General features: G+C 36.7%; 1 protein-coding gene across 3 annotated transcripts in view; it reads right to left on the bottom strand.

The window, feature by feature from the left end:
- The window catches only part of PLCB4 (phospholipase C beta 4), a 393,600-nt gene that overhangs the window by 52,092 nt on the left and 317,452 nt on the right, over positions 1–24,056 (bottom strand). For 2 of the 3 annotated variants that reach the window (XM_011370146.1, XM_011370152.1), the window contains exons 17-24: positions 21,333–21,433; positions 16,009–16,150; positions 15,278–15,362; positions 14,807–14,931; positions 12,956–13,007; positions 5,753–5,855; positions 3,718–3,882; positions 1,261–1,465 (exon numbers count right to left, since the gene is read on the bottom strand). In XM_011370146.1, coding sequence (XP_011368448.1) covers positions 1,261–1,465; positions 3,718–3,882; positions 5,753–5,855; positions 12,956–13,007; positions 14,807–14,931; positions 15,278–15,362; positions 16,009–16,150; positions 21,333–21,433 — 978 coding nt within the window. Of the gene's footprint in view, positions 1–1,260; positions 1,466–3,717; positions 3,883–5,752; positions 5,856–12,955; positions 13,008–14,806; positions 14,932–15,277; positions 15,363–16,008; positions 16,151–18,273; positions 18,310–21,332; positions 21,434–24,056 lie in introns of all 3 variants that reach the window. The other variant, XM_011370137.1, reaches the window with a different exon arrangement.

The raw sequence follows: 24,056 nt of genomic DNA, 5'->3' as shown, positions 1-24,056 counted from the left end.
CTCTTTTCTGATTCACTTACTCAGCCCACAGCACCCCCTCTCAGCCTTTTTTATGACTCTTACATCTGCTACTCTATGTTGTAGCTTCTAATAGGCTTTTTTTTTTTAATGAAAAACACAGAAGGAGGAGGAAGGAAGGAGTCTTTACTCTGAATTTGTGACTGAAAAAATCCTCATGGCATTCTGAACTTCCAATTAGGTTGTTAAAGTTGAGGATTAGTTGCAGAAAATCTTCCCTCTAGAGCAGCATGTATTATTAAAAAGAAACAACAAAATAACCCCCAATTCCCCAAACCAAACTGATGTGTTCCAGTATAGAGATCACAGCTGTATCTTAGCCACATGCACATGTGTGCACACATTTTTGAGCCTTGCTACGGCATAAACTGTAATGATGAGCACTTCACACGAATGCTATGAGGGAGGTAGAATCGGGCGAGGAAATGAGGGGTTTGAGAGGTTATGACTCTGTCCCAAGGTCACCTGGCCAGTAGTAGAGAGTCAGGATTTGAACTGTTGGTTAATTTGATACAATGTTTCCTTATGGTCTGAGAATACAGAGGATGTTTGTTTTCTGTTAATGTTCTTGCCTCAGTTGGGGGTAATAAAAAGTTAATATGTTCACATTTAAGTAAAATCCTATGACTTGGTCCAGCTTTTGATTCTTCCCATTGATTACTTTTGTAAAACCAAACGTGGCTTTCTGTGGACTGATGACTGGAATTTTTTGTGAAATTGAACTCTCTTGGGTATTTGAAAGAAAATCCAGATATGTGGATAGTTGAGTTAAATTTAAATCTTTTAGTGATACCAGTTGATATCCATGGTTCCACATTATTATGTCTTTTCCCCCTTTCGAATGATAGTATAAATACATCCTTCACAAACGTATTTGTTAACAATTGATAAACAACATAAAACTATAGTATTTTAAAATAAGAAAACTTTAAAGATAATATAGCCTTGATTTTCATTTCTTACCATGAAACCTGAGATTGTTATTTATCCTTGATTTCTTTCAGGCTACAAGGGTTGGAAGCTCTGTCCGGAACAGACTTTTGTTTTAACCATTAGTGAAATATTTCATAATCCTGTAATTTAGGACCATATATATCTATAGCTATACACACAGATGGGTATGTGTGTATGTATGTGTATATATATACGTATATGTGTGTGTGTGTGTGTGTGTGTGTGTGTGTGTGTGTATATATATACACACACATACATACATATTCTGTTCCCCAAAATTTAACTTACCTCCAAATCCATCAGGCACGTATGTTTTAAGAACAATATTGCAGAAAATTGTTGGCAGTGATAATGGTTTATTTCCCTCATTTCGAAGAGAAATGTGTCGATAGCCTGCCTGAAGGCCATCCAGTGGAAGAATCCTCTGGCCAATCAGCTTGTTGTTGTCATCATACACTGCTATTCTCAAGACTGCCAGGTCAGGGAGGATTACCTGCAAACAAACAATGGTCCTTCCTGTTCATTGAATTTTGGAATGCAGCTCCCAAGAACCTCAACTCAAGGATCTGGATTATATCCACACTGCTCTTACATGCTCTGTTATGGTGAAAATAGGCCCATGATCAATAATGTACATTCCTAAAGTATACTATATAAGCTGCAGTGCCCAAGCCATGGAGAAGGCAATTGAATAGGTTTCCTGGAAATCATCTCACTGGAAATTTTAGATGGGATGGATGTGAACAATTGCTAGTCAAACCCTTGTCTTATTTCCCAATCCTCACCCACAATGGATAAGCAAAAGAGACCTGAGAAATAAAATGACCTTCGTTAATCTCAGAGACAATCAGTAATAGTTGGGTCTGGCAACTGGGGCTCTTGACTTGTGATCTGTCCACTACCTGGTGGTAGTACCGGCTTCTGACATCTAGCTCTGCCTGTTTTTAAGAATGTAGAGAGTATCTTTGAAGAAATGCTTTATGTGTAAAAGATAATTTACATATAAATTTGGATTCTCTCTTTTCCTTACACTCCTCAATTTTTAACATATTTTGGATATCAGAGTAAGATGGAATAGCTATAAACATAACATATACCCATAACACCTACTCTTGCTATTCCCAGACTGAAGATGTAGACATAATACCTGAGCTCAGATAGGAGAATCCCTATTCAGATATAAAATAGCAACAGGACAAGAATAAATCCAGTGTTTTTCATGAGGCATGCCTTTTCTTTGGCTAACAGCAACCCAGGACATCTTGGCTGACAGGAATACTAAGTGTCTAAAACTGGATTATGGATTGATTGCCTATTTATGCCTAGATGTTATAATTTAATTCCAACTTTCAAGATGAAAAGGAGTAAAGCTAAAATTCAGCCAATTTCAGTCACTCTCTTGTTCCTCATTTGGTGAATGGGGGTTTATTACCATGTGAGATTACTGCAAACAACAAAAACAATAACCAAAAGAAAGGAAAGCAAATTAAAGTGCTTGATTATCAACGACGGGCAATTTAATTTCTGAAGAACAGCGAAGCATCCAGAAATGGCATTTGTTTCTGAGGCCAGGATTGTTACATATAAAAACCAAGTTTGATATTTCCTCACTCGTGAAAACAAACAACCTCTGCAGATAACTTTCTGAATTATTAGAAATGTGTCTAAGGATTATTCATTACGACGAAGAACACTGGCCGAACCAAAAACAGATCTAGTTATAACAAATTAGAAAAACCAGGAAAGAAAAAAAAAAATCACAGCTATGTATGCCATTTATACCACACTTTGACAGCAGCAGAGCAGGTAACAATGTGAAGAGCATGATAAAGGTACTCACATCACAGGGTGAACCTGAACTTCAAAATGATCTCTTTCATCATCCCTACATTTATCTCCCCTAAACTGGTTTCTGTAAACCAGTTAGTCTGTTCTGAGGTGGATAATCCTTATTTTGTTAAGACAAGAGGCCAATTATCTGTGTTGAAAGATGCAGAAATGGAGTAGAAACACCTGGAAAACTTGTCCCCAAAGAAGCAAGAAACCATTTTGGTCAGGTTAAAGAAAAAGTGAGAGAGAAAAAACAAACATTCTTGGAGACAGCACTGCCAAGGAACAAATTTTTCAGTACAGCTTCAACTGACAAAAGAGAAATAATGTGAAAAATGATTACAAGATTAAAAACTGAATCATTAGAAAGAATGACTGATTGTTCTTAGGATCAAGTTATAGTACTGGAGAAAAAAAGTCTGAACTACCAAAACAAACAAACAAACAAAAGAGCAAAAATAGCACATGAAGCATAGAACTTGCAGGTAGCAACAGGTATCATACTTTCTGGAGGCACAGGACAATACCAAGTGACCCATTTGAAGATAATGATTGGCCTTAATTATGTGTGCAACATCCTACCTGCCCCCTTGGCTAAAGGGACAGTGTAAGTTACCAGCTGCTGTTACGGCAGGGAAGAACTCTCCAGTGTCCACCAGAGAGGATGTATTCTAAGTAGGCTGCATACCTGGAGCTTGGCACTGCCACATAGGAAGTGGGCTCTTCCAAGGAGGAGAAGAGAGCCAAAAGAAAGACAGGGACACACAAAACAATTGTATGACAGCTACAGAATGGAAGAAAGAAAATCAAGACATTTCGAGTTGAATAACTGTCTCTGATATCATGTAGTATCTATGTACTACGACATGGCTCCCAACTTAGCAGAGTGAGTCTGAGATATTGGAAATGTCCTACCTTCCGAAATACAAATGATTCTTCATTGTAAACTGGATTGAGTCCATTGTTCATCACCATGCGAGTTCGAAATTCCTTACGTATAGTGTCGGTGGGCAACCCATACATATCCACTTCTACATATGTGCCAATTTTCTTATCTGATAAGAACTGACCTGATATGACCTGTAGTAAGACAGAAATAGAACAAGAGAAGTAAAATCTATGTTATCATAAGTAGCAAAGAATAATCAGGTAGTAAATTCTCTGTTCATCTTTAGAAACTTTAATTACCTACGGAAATAAAGTTGTCAATCTTTATTGAATTAAAACATTGTTGAGCAACTACTATATGAAAAAAACCCATCTAAGCAGAGTTTCTAGAGTTTCTAACTTTGAAAACTGTCTAGAAAGAAGGGACATGTATACAAATCACATTATACAAAGAAATAGTGTCCAAGCATCTTTATTTCACCTAAGTGCCCACATCTATGAAATGAAGTGATGGGTTCAGATATGCCTTAAGATCAGTTCAAAGCTCTGAAATTCTGCCATACCATACTTTTACTGAATTCTTTTAAAAGTCTTGAAAAGACAGATATACAGAAAGAAAAGCAATACGAAAATTTGCCTGTTATTCTTTATGGATATGGGCACTGGTCAACTATGACAGTGTTATGTATTTGTAAAGAGCAGAATTAAATTCTATTTATCCTAAATCTATGGAGAGGCAATTTTAAATTTACTTTCCAAATGACGATAGCCATTTGTAAATTTTTTTATATGATTTAATAGCTAATGATCTGAAACAGTTTTTTGAGGTATAATTGATATACAATAAACTGTACATATTTAAGACGTATATAATAAGATCAGTTTTGACATATGAGCACATGTGTGAAACTACTACCACAATTAGGACAACAACAACAAATGTTTCCATCCCAAAGTTTCTTTGTGCCCTTTTGTAATCCCTCACCCCCATCGCTGTCCAGAGGAAACCTGCTGATTTACTTTTTGTCACTATACATTTGTTTGCATTTTCTAAAATTTTGCATAAATGAAATCATATAGTGGGTTTGTTTCATTAATAAACTTTATTTTTTACAGCAGTTTTAGGTTCACAGTAAAACCGAGCAGAAAGCACAGAGTTTGCATAAAACTGTCACACATAACCTCCCACACTATGGTTATGTCAACCAGAGTGGTACATTTGTTGCAATCAATGTCTACATTGACACAATATTATCACCTCAAGTCCATAGTTTACATTAGACTTCACTCTTGGTGTTGTAATTCTATGGATTTGGACAAATGTAAAATGACATGTATTCACCATTACAGTATCATACAGAGTAGTTTCACTGCCCTAAGATCCTCTGTGCTCTGCCTATTCATCCTTCTCCTACAACTCCTCAATCCCTGGCAACCACTGATCTTTTCACTGTCTCTACTTTTGCCTTTTTCAAGGTGTCATATAGCTGGAATCACACTGTATGTAGCCTTTGCAGATTGGCTTCTTTCATTTAGTGATGTGCATTTGTTTCCTCCATGTGTTTTCATGACTTGATAGCTCATTTCCTTTTAGCACTGAATAATAGTCCCTTGTCGGGATGTACCACAGTTTATCTATTCACTGAAGGACATCTTGGTTGCTTCCAAATTTTGGCAATTACGAATAAAGCTGCTGCAAACATCTCTGTGCAGGTTTTTGTGTAGATGTAAGTTTTTTCAGTGCATTTGAATTTTATAAAAAGCCACCAAACTGTCTTCCAGAGTGACTGTACCATTTTGCATTCCCACTAGCAATGAATGAGAGTTCCTGCTGCTCCACATCCTTTTTCGACCTGGTGTCTTTCACTGAAAGTACCTAACAATTTTACTAGTGAAAAAAATGTATCTCTTAAGAAAAAAGTGGGGAATTTTAAGTCAAAGTTGAGAGCAACATATGGATCTTGCACACTGACAGTTAACACTTTATTTGTGATTTCTTAGGACTTTTCCAGGACCATCTGTATACACATTCATATTATTCTGTGAAGAGCAGGGGCCTTACCTGCACTGAGCAAGTGGCTGCAATAACACCGTCAACAGGAGTTTCAGAGAAGGGATCAAACGTTCGATCAGGCCGCCTCATGAAATCCGGTTTGAGAAGGTACCTGGTAGGACAAAAGCACTGAAGTTCGCTTTATTGTTGCTTTTACAAAGACTAAAACACTAACACTCCAGGACATTAAATACTTCCTTTTCCTCATCTCTAACTTAGGAGCCCTATAGGCTTTTAGGCAGAAGGTCTTAAGGACCGAAGGGAATATCCCTGCCCTATGGATAATCTTAAAGAGGAACAGAGAAGAAATGTTCTCTAGATTCCAGAATCAGTGACATCTAGGACTTCCTGAGACTATCATCTTCTCTTGAACTTGTTTATACCATGGACCTCTTGAGATACTTGCTCTTACATGCACAAAGTAAAATATAAAAAATAACAATGAAAAATCAATTATATGAGCTATAGTTATTAAAATATGGAAAATACGTGACATTCTACTTCTTTCTGTTTAATTAATGTATTAAATTATGAGATCTAATAGAATGTTTGACGACTACCATAACTTTAAAGTACTGATATGCATAAAAATATTTTGAGAGCTCTATAATAGTAATGAGATATAAAAATATCTAATTTACATTAGTGTCAGAGTCATGGGTATCACTAATACTACTATGGTTTGTTGTCAATGTTAAAAATCAAAGGAAATGTGAAGTTTCAGTTAGAGGTAGGTAAATATAAAGATGTAATTATTTCTCTACTTCTAGTCAGAGTAATTAGGCAAGAAAATGAAATAAAAAGTATCAAGATTCGAAAGAAGTAAAACTTCCTTTTCACAGATGACAAGATCTTATATATAGAATCTACTGAAGGAAATTATCTAAGGAATGTACTAAAAACTATCGGAACTAGTAAATGAGTTCAGCAAGGTTGTAGGATACAAAATCAATATATATGAATCAATTATATTTTTATATGCCAGCAGTAAACAATCCAAAAATGAAATTTAAAAAATTCCATTTACAATGGAATTTGTAAAGATTCCAAAAGGGATAAAATACTTAGGAATAAACTTAGCAAAATAAGTGCATATACTTTGAAAACTACAAAACCTTGTTGAAAGAAATTAAAGAAGATCTAAATAAATGGAAAGACATCTTGTGTTTATCGAACAGAAGACTTACTATTATTAAGATGGCACTATTTCCCAAATTGATATACAGATCATTAAATCCTTAACAAAATGCCAGCTAGCTTCTTTGTAGAAATTGACAAGCTGATCCTAAAATTCATAGTCAACTCAAAGACCAAGAATAGCCAAAGAATCTTGAACAAAAACCAAAGTTGGATGTCCCATACTTCTCAATTTCGAAACTTCCTACAAAGCAACAGTATGATAGGCAGTGCGGAACTGGCATAAGGATATACATATAAATCAATGAGATGGAGTTGGGAGTCCAGAAATAAATTCATGTATCTACAATCAATTGACTTTTGACAAGGATGCCAAGACTATTCAATGGGGGAAAGGAGAGTCTTTTAAATAAATAATACTAGGACAACTGGACTTTTCCTTCACATCATATATAAGAATTAACTCAAACTGGATCAAAGGCCTAAATGTAAGAGCCGAAGCTATAAAACTTTTAGAAGAAAACATAAGGATAAATCTTCACGACTTTTGATTTGGCAATGGATTCTTAGACATAATGCCAAAAGTACCAGAAACAAGACAAAAAAAATAGATAAACTTGACTCCATCAGAAAAAATTTCCACTTGAAAAAACACACTATCAAGACAGTTAAAGACAAGCCACAGAATGAATGTGAGAAAATATTTGTAAATCATATATATGATAAGAGGCATGTATCTAGAATATATAAAGAACAAATAACCCACTTAAAAAATGGTTCAATGACCTAAATAGACATTTCTACAAATAAGATATACAATGGCCAACAAGTACATGGAAAGATGCTTAATATTATTAGTCATCAGAGAAATACAAAAGAAAATCACAATTTGAAACTAATAATAATAATAAAAATAAAAACCACAATGAAATGCCACTAAACACATACTAGGATGGCTATAAAAAAAAGTCCAGTAATAGTCAGGTAATAGTGTTGATGAAGATGTGGAGAAATTGGAACCCTCATATATTGCTGGTGAGCATATAAAATGATGCAGCCACTTTGGAAAAAAGTCCAACATTTCTTCAACACTTTAACAGAGAGTAACCAAATGAACCAGCAATTCCACTCTTAGTATATACCCAAGAAAAATGAAAACTTGTATGTGAATGTTATGGCAGCATTATTCAGCATTATTCAAAAAATGGTAACAATCTAAAAGTCCATCAACAAATGACTGGATATACAAAGTGCGGTATATCTGCAAAACGGAAAATTATTAAATAACAAAAAGAAATGAAGTACTGATACTGAGAAAACATTATGCTAACTGAAAGAAGTCAGTTGCAAAAGACCACATATTATATGAATCCATTTATATGAAATGTGCAGAACAGGCCAATATACAGACATAGAGAGTAGATTAGTGCATGCTTAAGGTTGGGGGAGAAGTAAGGAGATATTGGGACGTGACAGCTAAAAGGTATGAGTTTCCTTTTTGAGGTGATGAAAATGTTTTGAAATTGACCCCAACTACACAGTGTCTGCCCTTTATGTCCACTGGATCTCGTCACATAATCATATCTCAGTCAGATTCCACAACTTCTCTGAAACTTGAGTCAAAAACTTCATATCTCTAAAAAATATCTTTTTTATTTGTTAGAAATGACTATAACAGAAAAATTCCACACTAATATGAGCTATATATACAGGAAAATAAAGTACTTTTCCCAAAACTATAGAGTTGCTTTCAAATGTAAAAGAATAAAAAGTTGGGAATCATATTCCTCAGGAACATAAATTTTACTAATTTCAACTCTGGGTGATCTCAAATTCATTATTATCTTTTAGAGTACAACCAAAAGGGAATCCCGAGGCATTAAAATTTTCCTTAAATAAAAGTTTAAAGTCATGTTTCTTGGTTTTGACAAAGTTGCCATTCTTTGCTATCTTCTAAATCAGAACAAAACGTGTTAAAAAATAACCCACTTTAGATGTAATCAATCAATAGGAACCGCCAAAAGACAACACTAAGTTTTAAGTCACGGATATAGAGTTTACATTCAAATATTAAAGATGATTTTGAACACTGACCTGTTTCTAAGTCCAAAATATTAATATAAAAGCTCTCTAATGACACAGAAGAATATGTTTTCTATATTCATAGTTTTAGATTTGTACCTATTTCTGGGGCTAGTGTTAGCAAAAGATAACCTTAGGAAGGAAAGTAGATGAGTAACTAAAATGCTACACATGCACTTCTCCAAGGAAAGCCTATCAGCTTTGTCCAGCAAAATATCAGACACAGGTTACAAGAGAAGAAAACGGGGGAAGGTTCTGCCTTTCACAAGAGTGGCAGCACTTGGATTCTACATGTGTGGAATGAGTTGGGGACTCTGGTGTCCATACAGGACTACAGTCATCTTTCCAGTCCAGAATCTCTTTGGGAGATTCAGCATTCTCTATAACCTTCAGTCATTTCTTTAAGGGTCAGGAGCCCTTTCTCACTAAAAATAAAGAAATGTGATATTAAAGATGTCTTAGTGCCAAAAACATTCTTCCATACATATCCTGCTTTCAGATGTGCTTAGAAGAAAACTAATCTGTGGAAGAATGGATTGATCAAAAATAAGAAATGCCAGGGAAAAAGAGCAGTTCTCCAAAACAGGCAGCTTTCAGTATAATACGTTCATTATACACACTTAACACTTAACAAATGAAAGAAAACACGTAGAAGTTTGACAGGATCACGAGGTAAGCCCTGATTTGGGGCTGACACTCAGGTTGTCTTGAAGGTATGTCTGGTCTGAGCCATAGACTACTTAAAGATGCAGTCCTGATGTCCGTGCAAGTCCAGGGACCCCAGGCCTTGCTGAGGAAGCTGAAGCCGGAGCCCAGTGCCATGACACAGGTGTGAGATCTGTGCAGATGCACAGGGTCCTGAACTTAGAGGGCTCTGTGCTCCGTAGGAGCTATCTTAAAATTCATAATAATTTGTGAACAAGGAGTCCTTCGTTTTCATTTTGCATTAGGTCCTACAAACCATGTAACTAGGCCTGCATAGTGTTTTTTTGGTACAGAAAATAAATTCATTCCAGGTATTCAGGTCTGCGTGGTGGACATGAGCATAAGCAGGACCTGGGAAATGGCAAGTGGAGGGATTTGAGAATTGCATGTGAACTTTGTAGGGCCTTAGAAGGCAAGGGAAGGAGAAAGGAAGGGTCTGAATTCAGCAAGGTGGGTAGACAGGAGCTGTAAGAATCAGAGGATGGGGTCATTAATAAAGTTAATTCTATTTCATCATCCCTAAGATGTCATCAATTATGTAACATTCCATTATTTTATTTGCCACCAAGAAAGCAAATTGGCTGCTGATTATAACTATAAGATGCCATGGATTTTAAAACACATCTCAGTTTGAAAAAGTTATATAAAGAGTGTGTATCTTTAAATCAAAAAATGCCATACTCTTTTGAAATTTCATCCAATTTCCTCTAAAAGCCTAAAAAAGATGAGAAATTAATTTGTTCTATTTTATTTCATTAGGACTTATAGAAATGCCTCCTATTTTTCTATCTTTAAAAATGAGTCTGTTATAAACCACTGTTCACTTCTCCGGTAAATATCACACTTGCTAGGCTCAATGGCGTGGCCTCCCAAAAGATCAGCCCACAAAGCAGAGGAATTCCCAGGCGGATTTCCGATGCTTTGTTATTGTTGCTACTTTCAGGGGTGTGCATTGATGTTCTATATAAAACAGCTATTTGTCACTGTAGGCCTAAAAGGCACACATGGCCTCTTTATAGAAATGCAGCCCTCAGACCCAGCCCATAAGAATTTTTTTTAAAACGTCCCTGCTGGTGGGTGGCAGAATAACAAGGGCAACTTGTGCAATCCACAGAACACCTTGGACACCCTTACTCCGTGGAAAAGTGTCCTGCATGGTTGGCCTTGTACCTACCAGGTACGACTCCTCCATCACTGAGGGGCACAGGAGCACACAGATGAGAAAGACTCTTTCTCTTTGCCCTGTTGGTGACAACCTTTGCCTCCAGGCTGGATGTGGGGAAAAAGGAAGGGAGAGGCAGGGGACGCACAAGACTGTGAACAATACCTCCTACAGCTGGACTGCCTCACTGAACGATCATATTTTTAGTTCTTCTGGTGGGACTTAGGTTTTTGGTCACATTGCCTCAAACACATCATCGCAGAATTCAGGCTAAAGTAGCAACATCCTTGCTTATGAATGTATTTTAAAATAAACAATGGTGCAGACAGTGGGACACTGAGCATCTATACTATGGCAAAATGGACACTCCTGAAAAGAGATGTAACAAATGCATACAACTCCTGTCAGGACCTCTTTTATCTGGAAGATGTTCTCCTCCCTGTGTCAGTACTAGCTGTGGGACAGCTGAGGTAAAAAATGGAAAGTTTTGGCTCACCAGGAAGGGTCCAAGGAGGACCCATTGCCAGACCTAACGTATCTATGAACCACGAGGATGATGGCAGCTGCCCTGGATCCCTTAAAGGCCCGATTTGATCAGAGCGCTCATTTAATCTTGTGTGATCTCTATGTGTGGTCGACCATAAGGTCTAAAGCTTTTCTTAAGGCTCAGAAACTTTTGCATAGAAATTTGCAGTTTACAAAGCACTTTCATATACACTCATGTTCATCCTTACTGAGCTGTCACAACAAACCCAGTGTGGTAGGTGTTATTGTCTTCATTTTATCAACCAGAAAATCGAGGTTCACAGTCTAACGCACCTGCCCAGGGCCATGAGGACAGCACACAGAGGAGCTGGGGCTCAAACCCAGGCTTCAGACTTGAGCCTAAAACATTTACCCCAATATCACAACTGCCCCTAGGGTCCCACTGCCTCAGCCTACCACTGAGGGTCCATCCACCAATTTACATGCACAATCTGCTGTTATGAACACTCTGCATTCAATAGTGAAATAGCTTTCAAAAACCTCCAAAACGTGTATTTGGTTGTTTTTTTGAACTACATAATTTTTATTTCATTCCCCCGCCCCCAGCAGTTTTATTGAGCTATAATTGACATACAATGTTGTATTAAAGTGTACACTTTTTATTTCTTTCAAAATATATAGCAGAGAAAAATGTTGTGTATGCTCCAGCTATGTGTGTGATGGGTGACTTGGGTATTAGGGCTATTACCTGTGTGTGTGGCAGAGGACCATGTGGCAGGCAGGAAGAGGTGGGAGTGTGCACTTTGAACCCACGAATGATGAAAAATTTTCTCTCAACTGGCTGTTTTTAGTAATGAAAACTAGATATCCAACAATGAGTCCAAGAACTTCTTGACAAGAGCATTATGAGATGGGATGGTGCTTCACTGGACTAACTTAGAGATCTTTGGGTAGTGATTAGGGGCTATTTACCTGCAGTGCTACGTGGCAGAAAAATGGACACACGATTTTTCCATCTCTGTAGAATTTTAACTTTATAGTTTCATTTAATCTTTCAGTATTTCAGTGAGATTAACATTTCCTATTTCACTACTTGGTTCACAAATTTCAAAGTGCTATTTAAGTAAACTAGAACAACACTCATAGCATTATTTTTTGATAACTGCTATTTACAAGACATGCAAAAGAATTAAGAGAGAACAAAACTTCTTCTTAGATGAATTAAATTCAAGTTGCCACTCATCGTTTCATTATATCTTAAATCAACTTCATTCCTCTATTTGACCTAGGTAAAGTACACATATTTAATGTTCCGTTAATGCCAAAATGAACAGGGATCATTATCTGTCCTAGCTATAAAATCCTCCACTATTGAATTTAAAGTGAGAACATTAAACTCTAGAGGGTGAATCATAAACTGCTTAACTTATAGTTAGATTTAAAAAAAAAATTGTTAAAACTTGGGTAGATGAAGAATGTATATATGCAAATATAATCTGTCCAAGAATTTCCTTTGTTTTATCCCATCCCTCAAACCCAGCTTAAATTCAGCAGTCCTAATTAAAAATGACACTGTTTCATTATAGCTGTAGTACAGAGCGCTGGAACACGGTGACAACAGTTTAAATCACATTACTCACCCGCATGATCCATTATATTCAAATTTTCCCTGATTCAATTGCATCGCTAAATCTGTCAAGAGACAAAAATAATTTAGCATCTTGTCTCCCTGGACAAAGAAGATCCTGAAGGGGTGATTTTAAACAATGGAAATCAAATACTAATCCTAGGCTAAAAGGTCCTTTTTAATATCACAAAGTACTTCTGGGTCTGTTTAAGGCACACAACTCCGTCTTCTATGTTGAAATGACCTCATGTTTAAACATAACATGTATTTTCCTAAAGATCACGTTAGCATTGCTTTAAAATCTGGATTCAATATATGAGTCATCTGATTATTCAATTAGTGTTGAGAGTACAGATGTCCAACCTGATATAGTTGAAGAGGATGCGCCTTATGACACCAGATTAAGTGTGAATACAAAACTCCATTAAAAAGAAATAAAAGTAAACTAGGTAAGCATCATGTAAAAATCAATGACTTAAAGAGAATTCTTCTAGTGGGGTCACATTGGCAGCGTATGGCTTATGGTTTTTCTCTTGAAGCAGACACAATCTTTATTCTTTTTCATCAGTAAAAGGAATGGGTCAGCTGGTGGACATTTTTCTTCCTTAAAATGTTGTGGTTAAACCTAACATTTCAGAATAAAACATAAACTGACCTACTGAATAAACTTAAACTGCTTTGGGATAATTTAATCCATATAATGGACTCACTAACAACTGAGAATACAACTTGACCCCTTTTTAAGTAAGTAAAATCATCGGTGCCTTTTTATTTTACTTTGTCTCTGCTAGAATACGCTAGTTTCGTAAAGCAAGAACTGATGGGGACACTGTATATAATTTCACTCCAACTTCTGGTCGCTGAAGAGGCTCTATCAAGGGGTGGGAAATACAGTCAGTGCAAATTCATGTCAAAAGGATGAAAGTTAAAGAACCTTTCAATCGGTCCAGAGAATTAGGGACCAAGATGGAGAGGTTCACAAAGCATGGCAGATGGACTAGAAAAGGAAAATGCTCCCAAACTGGGAAACATGGAAGGTACCTTCATATAGCAAAGAACTGAATAAAAAAGCATTGTTTTGTTTTGTCTTACCAGTTTTAAGAACCATGCTGTGGAATTAACCAAGAAAATGAACAGGTTTTGTGGCATGTGTCTCACAAAACCTGTTTTAGGTGAGAACTCATTATTTTTCTATCTCTAATCTCAAAATTGTGATCCTAGGCTCTTAAGCAAACCTCAAAAACATTAAAATTTGTTTATGCATTTATAAAAATTTATTCCTCTCCTTCTGGGGAGGTGATCATATAATAGAAACTTGCTTTTGAGTATACTTTAGAAGACCAAGTTATAGATTAGTACCTCTAAGAATATATAACTCCCTACACACCATTTTAGCAGAGTCTACCCCATAATATTCTGCACTTCTATGGGGAGGTGCCACTGTGTCATTGATATCTGCCGAATATTCACAGTGGGGAGGGTACTTTCCAAAGGAAAAATGAGTCATAGTTACTGTAACAGAGATAGTCAAATTCTTCTCATTTAATTCTGTTTCTGGAAACAAAGATAAGTTTGATCTAAAAGGAAGAAAAACTAGAAATATTTTGAAATAGAGGAAAATGTTTAGCAGAGTAGTCATGGCATTTACAAAAGGAAATTCAATCTAAATAAAAATATACTGTCTTTTATTTATTGCTCTATTTTGAGTTTTAATTTCTCACCATTACATAAATCCCACAACACATTGTTTTGCCATATGTCTGCTTCCTTTAAAAAACGCCCATAGCCAACTGATGGCAATTGTTGGCACCATCCTGTCAAAGCGTTCTCATGGAATTCGAGGTCACTGGACATCAGCTCCTACCTGGGGTTTGATAGTTCAGTGAAACCATCTGGCAGCCAGCGTTCCAGAAAATCTGAGGCATGTAATTACTGGAATCGACTCGGCCTCCCTTGGGGTAAATGCGACTCATTTGCCGTTTGTTATAACTGTGTAACTTATTAAGGATAATGGAAAAACGGTATTTCGGTAGCAATAAATAAACAACAAAGAGCTCAAACAACAAAGGTCTAGACCAACAATGACAAACATGTAGACAGCAGAGAGCAAAATTCACATTTATAAATAATGCTTCAAAGAAAAACCATAGTTTGCTGTGTGGATTATGAAAACAATCCACATTTGGGGAGATTTTCACAGCTGCTATGGTCTTTCACACATATTATTTTATTAGCTCTATAACCACAATTATGTATTAGCCATTTATCTATTTTAGAGACTCCTGCCAAGCCAATAGTGCACCAGCCACTCATTCCACTTACTCCATAAGGATACTTCACAAATTCAATCGCGTGTGTCTTCAAGTAGCCTAGACCGACTGACTCATTAAAAGAAGACATGTTATAATGAATATTGCGTTCTGTAGAGAAAAGCAAATATGCACTCAGAAATCCTGCCATTGAGCCCTCACAGAAAGACAAGCAATAAATATAATTTACACCCCGAATCATGAGGCTTTGCAAGCAGATGTTCTATTATCGTATCAGTAGTTCCCACTTTCATTAACGTCCTGTGGATAGAAACAGCTGACTTAAAAAAAAAGTGTGATGAATTAAGTTTGGAGTCATTAAGCAAATTATGTGTACACAATTGCCACACATTGCCACCCTTGAAATATGTATGTTTTATGATAATGATGATGATGATGATGATGATGATGATGATGACGGTTTCTTTAGACCAGAAATAATTATGAAAAGTTATAAAATACTTTCTACATTTTTGGAGACCAGCTTTTGATGAAAAGAGGTCTTTTGAAATATATTTAACGCAGGAGGCTACCCTCTTCATGTGTAACAAATCCAGTCTGTCAGAGCCACCCTGTGGATGATGTAGGGAATGACATCACAAATGCCACCCCATGCCAAGGACATGTAGAACAAAAATAAGGTGAGTTGAAACAGTCCCCATGCTCAGAAAATGGCAACAAGTTGGATCACAGCTTATCAGCAGAATAACAGAAAAAGCAGACAAAAAAGGCAATAGCATTTAACCTTTGGTGTTACCTTCAGCCACATGGAAACCTTGAAACTTTACAGGCTGTGCATAGTTGATCATTGTGGACAAATATGGATGGATATTAGTGGTAGCACCTACGTATTTATAAGATGCCATCCACGCCTGCTCATCTTCTACAGTAATCAGGCCCTACAAGCACAACAAAGGGAATATGGATGTCGATGACTTCAGCAGGACTCACAGACATATGCTGCAGACTTCCTCACTAAAGATAATTCACACACACACAAATTGAAAGTTAAAGACTTTTCTCTTCTTCAATTATGCTAAAGAATAATTTTAAAAGTTAATGTCTATTGAAGTTCAAAATAATCCAAAAGGAGACAATAAAATGTTAAGCTTATCTTATATTTCTAGGACACTTTTTAGATTTTCAATGACAAGAAACTATACTGAGGTTCACAACAATACTATGAAGTATATATAACAGGTATTATTCTTATTTTCACAAATGGAGGCATACAGTAAAAAATGGTTACTCTACAATTTTATTATCCATCAGAATCACCAGGAGGGCTTACTAATACACAAGTTATTGGGCCTTGCCCTCAGAGGTTCTGAAAAAATGAATCTGGAGTGAGGCTCAAGGATTTGCATTTCTTACTAGCCTCAAATGATAATGATATAGCTGGTCTGGGGACCACAGTTTGCTTAACACTGCTAGAATTTAAACCATATACATACGTAGTTTATGGTATTTAAAAAAACAATGTTATTCTTAAAATCATCTGATAAACCCACTGTTATAGGACACTAATAATTGTCCTCCTACTGGAATTGAAATTGCATTATTTTGCATAGAGAGGAAGACAAATTATTTTAGTTGATTTCTTAGTAAATCAGAACAAAACCAACAAAATCAACAACAAAAATAATGCCTTTAAAAGTGAGCAGCATTTTGTTGAGAACTCTGAAAAGCTAAATCTCCTGCATAGTTTGTTATAGGTGGACAAAGTGCTTAGTTGCATGAATCAATTCATTAGTTTAAAAAATGGTAAGACCATTTGTTTGCCTTATCTGATGACACTAAATCATCAAAATGATTTCATCAGTAAAAGCCTGAGATAAAAAACAAATATTGTAACTTATTGGGGTATTTTAAAATCATTTCTTCAAATGTTCTGATCCGCCAAATAAGAGCAGAGGCCATCTCTGATTCTTTTCTTGTGTGTTCAATGATGAGTAACACCAGTACCACGTGTTGAGCACCAGGCTGAATTCCTGTATGCACAACTTCATTATTGTCAGCAATCAAGTATAGTAATGATTAGAGTCCTACCCACTAACCACATGAGAAGACTGAGGCCTTAAGGATTAAACTAACTCAGTCACAGCTACTCAGCTAATAAACAGCAGTGACCAAAGGTCAACCTGTCCTTTGTTGGCCTCAATACCTTATGAAATTCTCATAGAAGAGAATTTTCACAAATATCTTGGGAGGGGTTTGGGATCAGACTTATTCATAATTATTCCAAACTTAATATTTAGACGATAAGAAAATAGGGTCTTATTCTAAATAAGATAGGAACCCATAGTTATCAAGATAGTATTTTCTGAAACTTTAAAGTGTGGGAATCAAATTACAAGGCAAATTTCTGCCTGTGACTGCCATCAGTCCTACTATTGCAATAAACCAAGTACATTTACTAAATAAGACCACTCTGATATCATGAGGAACTTTGAAGGGGATAAAAGGAACTAAAAATGGAACTTTACTTCTCTTACACAAAAGTCAATATCTTATAATGTCAAATAAACTCCTAGAATGTGTACAATGTAAAATTAACTAACGATCCCTCAGAATGTCACGGTAGTCAGAATCAAGATTGCTTTTCTATTTCTCTACTGTATGCATTCGCTGACCTATTAGGTCATTCATATTTTCAAATTCAACATGCTGATGATTATGCACTCCTATTCTAGGAATGAAATCTCTAATCACAGCTAAGAAAATGCCTAACTGCGTTTTCTAACTTATTTTAAGGAAAATCATCTTATTTATCTATCCTACTTTTGTGATTTTTATTGAGATTTTTTAATCATTTCAACACTGTGATTAATTCCTTCTTTTGAACATTCTTACAATTAGAAGCATCAAGCATGTAAATATTATACCCATTAACAGTAAGCCTGACATTCCATGGGGTGTGGGCAAGATACAGTAACAACACTTAGTATAAAATGTTTAATATTAGGAGACCACATACAGTGTCTCATGATGAAAACAAAATGGACAAAGAATCTTTTTTTACCTTTTTGTTGTTTTCATGTTCAAGGTCATCAGAAGCCTAAATTAGAGAAAGAAAAAAATTCTCTAAGGGGCAAAATTCCAAATTTACCAGCCATTTATATGCATATATTTAAATATAAACTTGTTATTCTATTTGTTTGTTAGAATGGGCATTTATTGATGACATAAAGCCAGGGACAAACCCAAGTACTGAAAAGCTCCAACAGCCTAACTGTCTCACATACCAGAAAAGCTAATTTTAATGCTATCTCCCTCCTTCGTTGGCAGCTTTCACATACTCAGCTCCTTCCTAATAGTGATTTAATTAGTGACTTGGGGGCTTGGGAGATAATAGTGATTTAATCAGTGACTTATGGGCTTGGGAAATAATCTATGTGGCTACCTCCTCTAATATGTAAAAAGCAGCAATCATGAATGGTCACTGCAGCAATTCAAAACTCATGTCTGGGTATTGATAAAGACTTTGCGTACTGATGTAGCACAAAGATAAGTTCTGAGTATTAGTGGCATCCAACAGTCTGAAAGTAGTCATAATTCTGTATATATGAAAAGATAGGGTGTGGGCGTAATAGCAGTGTTCCTGTGGCTTTGCTCATCAAACAAATACTCTCCCATTTTCCTACTACCAAATGTATCATCTACCTATATCTCCATCCACTGCCTTTAATAATTATCCCTGCTCCCATCAAAGACCACGTTCACATCACCACGATCCCTTCCACTCTCACCTTCTCAAGAAATGAATGCACAGGCAGTTATCCGCTCTCTCTCCTACCGGACTAACCTCTCCCTCTCTACTGCACCACTTCCAGCAGTTTGCAAACACACTCCAGATTCATTCATCCTATAAATAACACTCCCTTAACTCCTCAGGTTCCTTTTAGCCACCAGCCCATTTCTTGTTCTGGTGGGAAGATGTTGGTCAAAGGATACAAACTTCTAGTTATGAGAGTAAGTTCCGAGGATCTGAGATACAGCATGGTGTCTATGGTTATCAGAACTGTATTGTATACACCAAAGGTGCTGCAAGAGCAGGTCTTAAATGTTCTCACCCCCCTACCCCCACACAAAAAGGTAATTATGTGATGGATGTGTTAACCAACCTTATCGTGGTAATCATTTTGCTATATATATGTATATCAAATTATCACATTGTAACACCTTAAACTTAAACAATATTATATGTCTATTATATCTCAATAAAGCTGGGTTAAAAAACTAACCACTACGCCTTTCTCTTAACACTGCTCTCTTGGGTCCCTTGGTCTCACTATCTGATTTCCCTCCTACTTCTCTGGCCAGACCTTGCTCTTATTTTCTGTCCCTGCCTCATGAGTCTACCTTTAATTAGGGCTTGACCTGGGCCTCCTTTTCTTCATTTTCCCATGGATCATCTCATTTATTTCCCATGGTTTCAAACATTATCTTCTGAACTCCCAATTTATCTCTCTAGCCCAATCTCTCTTCCAGTTCTAGATACTGGAAGATGCTGTTAGTGATGATGATGGTAATGACAATGGTGAAGATGATAATATGGCAACAACCAAAACTTTTATAGGAGTGACCATGTGCCAGACACCATTTTAAGCTCTTTACATATATTAAACCAATTAATTCTTCATAATGGACCAATTATCATCTTCATCTTGCAGACGAAGAAACTAAGGCACTGAGAGGTTAAGTAGATTCCCCAGGGTTAGACGGTTAGGAAATAAACCCAGAGTCAGAAGTCAATGTTATAAACACTTAGGGGGCACCTCCCCCTGAGTATCTCACAGGCCTCAAGCAGCCTGTCCCATTTGAAACTCTTAAGTTCTTTCTCTTCGGGTCTTCCCCACTACCTACCTGGGTCCTCAAACACAAACCTTAAAGAGCCATCTTGCTTCCTCTCTGTCCCTCACTTTCCCACATTTCAATCCATCAGCAAGTTGAATCATTTTTGCTTCCTCAATAGATCTTGAAGCCAGTCAGCACTCTGTCCCTACTGTCCCTCAGGAGTCTGGCCCAGGGCAAGAGCCTAGCCTATCTACTCTTCCTGCATCCATTCTTACTCCCTTCTAAACTAGTCTCTGCATAGTAACCATAGTGATTTTTAAAAACTCCTATGAGGCTACATTGCCCCCTTCTTTAAACATTTTCAATGGCTTCACATTTCACTTAAATTAACATCTGAGTTTCTCATAATGGACTCACAAATCCTGAATCATCTAGTTCCCATCCACCTTTCCAATCTCATCCTGTTTCACTCTACCCCTCATTCGGTCTACTCTGTTCACACTGTCTTTGTTGTTACTGTTGTGGTCCCTCTGAGGACAAAGTTGTTTCTCTATTTCTGTGCATGGCTGCTTCCTCTTTACTCGTTGGGTTCTGGTTTTCTTATTCCTTCCACTTCGTTATTCTCCACTTTAACACTCATTTTTAGTTTCATGATAGCATTTATGACAAGTTAGAATTATAATTATAATTATATAATTGACTGTGTACTGGTTTGTTTTGTTTTCCACTCCCTTCCCATAAACTCCTAGTGGACTACGAGACCAAAAACCAAGTGTGTTTTGACCCTTCTGGGTTGTTATGGCCTGGTACACAGTAGGTACACAGTAACTATTTTTCTCGACTGAATGACTGAATGGATGGAAATATTTTTATGTTTCTTCTACATTAGGAGGGAGATGAATGATCAAGTTAGTAGGATTGGTTTTCTAATGAGGGCTTGCTTGGGATGATTGGAGGTCATTTTACTGATGATTTTAACAGGCTAATCTTTGCCACTGGGATGCTGCTGTCTCCCTATTCACCTAGAATAATGCAATAAATGATAATATTTAAAGGAAAAAGGCCAAATAGGTAGAGTCACATAAAGCATGATGAATGAGTAATTTAAATTTCCTTCCTAACTTAGTATCGTGTGTGTCTCGAATTCAAACATTAACCTGGTCACCCAATTTAGAAGGGGGATTATAGGCTGCTTGATTCTCTTGTGATGATTTCTAAAATTTTATATCTAATAGATGCTGCCTCTTGAGATTCACGAAATAAGGGGGACACCAAAACTCTGACCTTCTTGACGCTATTTGCAACAGCTTCCTTGTGACCCAAGTCATCTGCAGAAAGTTCATTTCCAAATTTGTATTCAGGGTGAGCTTCTTCCTCTTGCTCAGCTGCGTGAAAGACAAAAGGAAAATCCACGAATCCAGATTACTACTAAGCAGTCAGACCTTTTCCATAATCTTGGGTGAACATAAGCACTTTTAAAGCAAAAGACAAGTAGAAGAAAATGGAAACATTGAAATATACAAACTTTTTTTTTCACTAAACTCTTTCGTACTCAAGGCCAAGGAGCATATCTTGTTATTTATTATTTCTCTTGCATCTAACACGATGTTTGACATACTTGATACTTAATATACGTTTCTTAAGTGAATGATTATTTCCATCCCATTATACTAACCCTAAAAATTAAAGACTGAAACACCTCAGGAATATCTGTGACTCATAAGAGGATATTCTGATTTTCCATGAGACCTAGAGAAATCAAGAAGAAGATAAAGAAAAGGAAAATACATTTGATAATTTTGAAAAAGGAGACTAAAATATCCATTTGATGTTATGGGTATACTGACTTGTGGCCTGGAGTGGTGTGATATAAAAAAGAAAGAGCTTGGAAGGATTATATTGCTCTTGTAAACCATCTGTCAAACTTGACTTAGGTTTAAAAGTCTGTGAAGTCATTTTATGGGCTCATGCTAGGAGAAAAGCTGGAAGTGGGTGCTAAATAAAGTGGCTGCACAGGAGCATGGCCCAGGCTGTGAAAAGAGGCACAGAAGCACTCAGTCCATCTGTCCAAGAAAGTGATAAGAACTTTGGTATCCACCCAAGTTTGTTGGTGGAAAAAGAGTCACCCACTGGAGAATGAGCTACATGCTGGTGTGAGATCAAGAGCTCCCAGGAAAAGGCTTAGCCTAAAAACCAGCCAGAATCAGGAGAAACCCACGGGCCTCAGGACAAGGCCTACACAAATCCACACTGTCACAACACAGGGCATGAAGGAACCTTATTGTTAAAAAGGTGAAATAATTTCTGAGTATGGACTCACAAGGGAGGTGAGCAGCCCCATAAAAATTTAGATATATATTTTTTAAAAGCACGTTTAAAATGTGCAATAAAAAATGCAAGAACAGGATTAAATGAAAACTATTTCACTGATTCTAAGATGCATTCCCCCCCCGCCTCATATTTTACTGTATCTGACATTGCAATGTACCCGTCAATCTATGATATTTTACAATTCATTAGAAGCACTTTCCTTTACTGGTCATAATAAAATAGTGGTCTCTTTCAACTGATGGTATCTTGAATTCAGAACCTGAGGTATTGCTATTTGCAAGGGACTATTCCAGGTATGGGATGAAGGTGAGGCAAGAAAGACAGACACCCTCCTCCTCTGGGACTGATATTCTGATAAGGGGATATCCTGGAGGCAGATGATTAACACACACACAACAAAAACAACAACAAAATAACAGTAGGTCGTATAGGCCTTAGGCAGGAAAAAAAGAATTAGAATATTTGGAATAGGTCTTAAAATAATCTATTCCAGTGTGTTCACTTTATAAATGAGAAAACAGATTGAGAGATATGATTCGACTTATGAGGGTCACAGAGTAAGAGCTGGACCTAGATTTCTCCAGATTCTTAGCTCAAGGCTCTTAACATGACACTGGGCTTCCACAAGCTGCAGTCTGTAATAAAGATTTTGAAACTTCCCATCATCACTATTAAATCTCCATTTCATATATCTGTAGTCTAACCTGCCCAGCCTGAAGTAAACTACTTGATGTCAAGGGGTATGTCCCATACAAGTGTTAGAGACTTAATAACTACATTAAATGTATTGTATGAATGAACGTTTTTATCTCTTGCGTGTGCAAGAAGACACAGACATACTCACAACCAGATACAATTCTGGTATTCCTCACTACTTGTCTCAGAGTCCCGGGAGCCATGTGTCCTTCTGAATCCGAACCCAGCTAAAGAAGGGGCATATGCCTTCACTCAGTGAGAGCCTTTTCTATTTTCTAGAGCCTCTGGGCATGCCTGCCCTCTTGAACTACGCTTGGTTTCCCTTTGCCTGCTGTGTCAAAGTATTTAAATTAGAGACTCTGGTCATCCATATATAGTAGGATCATACTGTGATGTCAGGGTAATTACAGCCAACTGATAGACCAGAACTAAAGCTAAGTATTACTGAGGGAACTTAAGACTGTATCAACTATATAACTGGTATCGCAGAAACCTCAATGGCCTTAAAGAGAAATTCAAGTAGATGATTCCGTCCTCTTGGTTACTTTCCTACATGTATATTATCTCACATAATTATTTCTGTTAAAATTTAGTCAAAATCTCAAGTGTATTTTGGAATAACATGGGAGCCACTAAAGTATACAGTTTTTGTGGGAATAATTAACATATACATAAAATTTGAGAAAGCATCCTTAAGGATAAGTGGAATCATACTGACCTTCATTTTATATTAATGTGTTTTCAGAACATTTCATATCTTTGACTTTTATCAGTTATATTCTTTCTCCTTTAAAACATTTTTTAACAACCATTTTGCATATTTGTGTTTTCTTTGCATTCCTGTATATTAGAAAGGCAGTATTGTAAGGTATAAAAGGAGTCAAGGCAATTCTAGGATTGAATCTTACCAGCTGTGGGATTATGTGTGAAATATACGTTATTTCGCTAAGCTTCAGTTTTCTCATTTAAAAAATGAGTGTA

Source organism: Pteropus vampyrus, unplaced genomic scaffold (assembly GCF_000151845.1).
Source record: "Pteropus vampyrus isolate Shadow unplaced genomic scaffold, Pvam_2.0 Scaffold7, whole genome shotgun sequence".
NCBI classification, from domain to species: domain Eukaryota; kingdom Metazoa; phylum Chordata; class Mammalia; order Chiroptera; family Pteropodidae; genus Pteropus; species Pteropus vampyrus.
Note: the sequence above shows the minus strand (reverse complement) of the source record. Positions and strands in the feature narration are given on the sequence as shown.